This window comes from Galeopterus variegatus, unplaced genomic scaffold, assembly GCF_000696425.1.
Source record: "Galeopterus variegatus unplaced genomic scaffold, G_variegatus-3.0.2 Scaffold1237, whole genome shotgun sequence".
Classification (NCBI taxonomy): Eukaryota; Metazoa; Chordata; class Mammalia; order Dermoptera; family Cynocephalidae; genus Galeopterus; species Galeopterus variegatus.
This window is the reverse complement of record NW_007727348.1, coordinates 224,480-229,073: the sequence shown is the minus strand read 5'-3', so window position 1 is coordinate 229,073 and position 4,594 is coordinate 224,480. Positions and strand designations below refer to the sequence as shown.

The following is a 4,594-nucleotide window of genomic DNA, read 5'->3' as shown; positions in this document are numbered from 1 at the left end:
TGGGTCTCCCACAGCCTGCCTCAGGCCTCCCAGAGGTCCCTGAGAAGGCAGGCCTGCGGGGCAGGGGGCTGTCTGAGGGGCTCAAGCACCAGCCAGCAGGGGCTGGCACTAATGAGCGAGGGAGGGAAGAGCCTCCCTTAGAAAGTTGGGCCAAACTCTGTGCAGCTCTGGGACATGCCTGATTTAGTGGCTCCAGGTTAAGTTCTGGAAGCTCTTGGGAGCTTGGGACAGCCCGGGAGGAGGCTTGTCCCCCCCGCCACTCTCTCAACTGCTGGTCAAGGCAGTGAGGGACAGCAGGCTCATGTTTTTAGCTTCTATAGGAAGGGAAGGATGATGGACCCTCACCTTGTACCCCCTTCTCCACGAGCACAGTTTATCTGGCCCAATCTACATCTTCACGGGGTCACATCCCTGGCTTAAGGTCCCCAGGGAACTTCTGCAGTGTGGTAAGAGGAGGGCTTTTTTGCTGTGGCTGAGAATGCTCCTGGGGACACTCAGCCCTCTCTCTCACATGATGGGCCACAAGTGCTTGGCAGTGCCCTCACCTCTGGGGTCTTCAGGCACCATCCCTGACTGCTGAGAAACGGTGTCAGTACAGACAGTGTCTGTGCTAGGCCCCAACACACCCCACCCCTTCTTCCTCCAGGTCTCTCCTGGGCCTCTGGTTCCAGTAGGCAAGATGACCCCCCCGGGGAGGGTACCCCCCCATCTCACTACCCCTCACATGCCCTTACTCTCCTTTAGGTCCCCAACCCTGGCTTCCCTTGTCACAAACTCCCAAAGAAAAGGAAGGATAAACCCTAAATAAACCAGACAGAAGCAGCTCTGGAACAAAGAATACAAAAAGACAGCCAGTGGCGTGCGGACAGGGTGAAGTGGCAGTGGGCATGGGCAGATAGTGGCATGCAACACTGGGGTTCCTTATAAGGGGTGGGGTCCCCATTTCTCCCCGAGGTGTGTGAGGGATTGGGGGGAGGGGGTCAGCTGACTCAGGAAAGTAGGGTCTCTGCACTGGGCCTTGCGGCTTCCTGTATCTTCCATGGGCCCAACCAGTCAGAGGGAAATGAAATCCGTGGCCTGGAGGAGGGATAGAGAGAGCAGGAGCAGCAGCAGCCATGAGGTGTTCTGAGCCAGCAGGCAAATACCTTCACACCTGACCAGTTTGTCTGTGGAGAGAGAATGGGGGTGGGGGGCAGGGCAGGAATGAATGACTTGGGCAGGCACAGGCCCAAAGCAATGGAGTAGTCCCCTCAGGAGGCTGCGCCGTGATGTCTTAGTGGGAATGAAGGCCAATCTGGTCTAATAAAGCCAACCCATCTTTCCCATTTGCAGATTACTGAGCCCTTGAACACACATCATCCTATGAAAACCTTACTAAACAATATCATGAGAAAATTATGGGTGAGGAGGTAGTGTCATCCTGTTTGCCAGGTGGGGAGAAGGACTGGGAGGCCAATGGCTTGCCCACAGTCATGGTGGAGCATCTGCTACACCACTCTGCCTGTCTGGCCCTCAGCTCTTCCCCCCATCCACATGGCAGTGGGAGAGGGTGAGGGGGTCATAGGGCCACTCTCCTCTCTGGCCCTGCCGAGGGAGCTGCATGCTGTCCTAGCCAGCCCAGTCCTCCCCAGTCTGGCTCTCCCGGCTTGCTTGGCCTTACTGGGGGCTTGCCTCACCTCTGAGCACAGAGACGTTCTGGGAGTAGACCTTGGGTGACGGGCCAGAGGAGTGGAGTTCGCATGCGTAGGTCCCTTCGTCCTTGGAGGTGAAGGCAGATAAGTAGAGGACCTTAATGTTGTACTTGCTGGTGAAGTTGGTTCGGGAGCGGTATGTGTGCTCAGGCACCCCCACATTGCCATATAACACGTGCTTCTTTTTCTCACGGGTCAGACTGAACTCGTACTGGATGGGCAAGGAGGTGGTANCACGTGCTTCTTTTTCTCACGGGTCAGACTGAACTCGTACTGGATGGGCAAGGAGGTGGTATTCTCATGGCGGCAGTCCAGACGAAGGCTCTGGTTCTCCAGGCAGGCTGTCAGGCTAGTCACCATCTGCCCTTGGGATACCTGCAAGACTGGCACCAGCAGTGCCCCCTCCGAATTGGGAGGGGCCTACAGAGCAGGGGGCCTTCCACCCACATTAAGAGTAGTGATGGGTCTGCTACGGAGGGCACAGAGGTCTGCTCTCTGAGTGCCTCTCCCCACCCCAGGAGTCCCAGAGGGCCAGCCCAACCTCCCCCCTGCAGACCCCAGCCTCCATCCCTAGTCTGCTTGAGCCCTGGGTCCCATCAGTGTGTTTCAAGGGCAGGAGATCTTCAAGGGAGTTCATGCAGGTTCCTGGTTCCCATTTGGAGATTCTTAATTCAATAGTAAGGGGCAGGGCTCAGCAAATTGTGCTTCCAAAAACCACCTCGGTCTATCAGATTAGCTAGGTGGATTAGCACACTTCTGGATGAAAAAGAGCCCTCTCTCCCTCAGTTATCTCTGATTCCTGAGGCTGTGAGGAAGAAGCTAGCTTCTCTAAAAGGAAGGAAGCCAGGGTGCCTGCAATCCCAGCCCGACCTCTTGCCCAGTACCTGTCAGCAGGAGAGCGATGCTGATGGCCAGGTTCATGGTGCTGAGAGCTCAGTCCTGGATCTGGGGTGGGAACGGGATGGGAATCAACCCAGAGATGGGACAGGTGTGCCCACACTTACTTCCAGGGCTGGGGGCCCTGGGGAACGTGCCATAATGGCCATGGTGGGCATCTCAGACCCTGTCTCCATCTCCCTCCCCTCCCCATTTCTCATTGAATTTGACAATGCCACTGGCTCTTTTCCGTCTGAGGGGAAGAGGGAGAACACACCCTGTAATGGTGCATGTCTGTGCTTGGCCACTGAGCNGGGGAACGTGCCATAATGGCCATGGTGGGCATCTCAGACCCTGTCTCCATCTCCCTCCCCTACCCACTTCTCATTGAATTTGACAATGCCACTGGCTCTTTTCCCTCTGAGGGGAAGAGGGAGAACACACCCTGTAATGGTGCATGTCTGTGCTTGGCCACTGAGCACTTACTAGCTGGGTCACTTTAAGTGACTTTATTATTACCACTCCTCTTCAGGAATGTAAGACCTATGCAGGCAGGTGCTTCCTATTTAATTTTTTTTTTAATTGTGATAAAATACACATAACGTTTACTATCTTAACCACTTAATTACATTCAGTACTTAAATTCAGTACATTCGGTGGTGCTAAGTACATTCACATTGCTCTGCAACCAATCTCCAGAACTCTTTCTCTTTCGAAACTAAAACTCTATACCTATTAAAAACTCCCCATTCGGACATTTCTATTTCTTGTTCAGGAGAAAACCCTCAATGCCCAGACGGTTCCTCAAAAAAAAATAAAATAAAATAAAAAATTTAAAAAAAAAGTAAAAAATTGAATGAATGAATGAATGAATCCACAGGGTTGTGATGGGGATTAAGAAAAACCATACACATCTGGTAATGTGATTTTTCCATAGTAAGTGATTCACAGATGTTAATGGCTAGGGATGATGGCTGAGGTGCTTTCAGGTAGGCATGTACTTGGCACACAGCTAAAGTGTTCCCAGATGTATGTGAGGGAAAGCGACAGTGCTCTCTGATTGCATATGAACCAAGGATGCTTCCAGATTCCCAGCTCTCTGGGGTTCCTGGGGCTGCAGTTTTCCAGTGCGCTTTCAATAGCCTCCCTGCCTTGGCTCTCTGCCTTGTCTTTTTGCAGCCTAGGCTGGACCAATATTCTAGCGAGGCGAGACGGAGCAGGTAGCCTAGCCCGTCCGCAGCAACGCTTGCCCTGGAGAGGCCACAGGAGGGACGTGCCCCCGCGAGTGCGCGCGGGCCTCTGCCTTGGTTGCGTGCGCCCGGGTGCGCCCCTCGCCGAGTTCAGAGCCCCTGGTGCTCCACCCTTCGGCGGTGAGGCTAGCGTCCCGTGGTGGTTCTGCTACAATCCATGCCCTCTCAGGCTCCGGGCGGAGCTGCTGCTCCGAGCCGGATCCGGAGGCGCTGTTGCGGAGGAAAGGGGATTGGCACCTGGCTTTGATTCGAGGACCCTGGGTTATGGAGGAGGTGCGAGGGCTTGGGATCTGGAAGGGGAAGGGGAAACAGCGGACATAGCAAGAAAGGGAGGAAACGGGGCAGGGGCTGGAGGGGTAGAGAGCGGTCGGGGAGGCGCAGCCTGTATATACATTTCTCCTGTGTCCCTGCGGCCCAGACCCAGAGTGGCTCTGCTCTTCGTCCCTCTCCAGCCCCCGCTCGACTGGCCCCACCCTTATTCCATTTCCGTATTCCAAACCTCTCCTTTCCCATTTGAGGCTCCCCTTCCCCCTCTCTCATCCTTTTCCAGTTCTCCCCTCCCCCGTCTGCCGCCTTCCACCCAGTCCCCGCCCGCGGCACTGCGGTTTCCCTTTCCTCCAGTGCCCCGCACCCAGCCCGCCGAGAGGTCACCGGGCAGAGATTTCCTCCAGCTTGCCATCCTCCGTCCTCTCCCCGCAGTTTCACTTCCCATGCCCACCCCCACCCACCTTTGCGCCCTGGGTTTGGGGACGTCTGGGTGGACAGCAGAACCGAAGA

At 55.2% G+C, this 4,594-nt stretch overlaps 1 protein-coding gene across 1 annotated transcript in view; it reads right to left on the bottom strand.

Annotated features, from left to right (window-relative positions):
- Window positions 1–805: 805 nt before the first annotated feature.
- The window catches only part of THY1 (Thy-1 cell surface antigen), a 4,865-nt gene continuing 1,076 nt past the window's right edge, over window positions 806–4,594 (bottom strand). Inside the window, exons 2-5 of the mRNA XM_008575764.1 lie at window positions 2,576–2,636; window positions 1,929–2,074; window positions 1,677–1,869; window positions 806–1,166 (exon numbers count right to left, since the gene is read on the bottom strand). Coding sequence (XP_008573986.1) covers window positions 1,054–1,166; window positions 1,677–1,869; window positions 1,929–2,074; window positions 2,576–2,612 — 489 coding nt within the window. The 5' untranslated portion in view covers window positions 2,613–2,636 and the 3' untranslated portion in view covers window positions 806–1,053. The remainder of the gene's footprint in view (window positions 1,167–1,676; window positions 1,870–1,928; window positions 2,075–2,575; window positions 2,637–4,594) is intronic.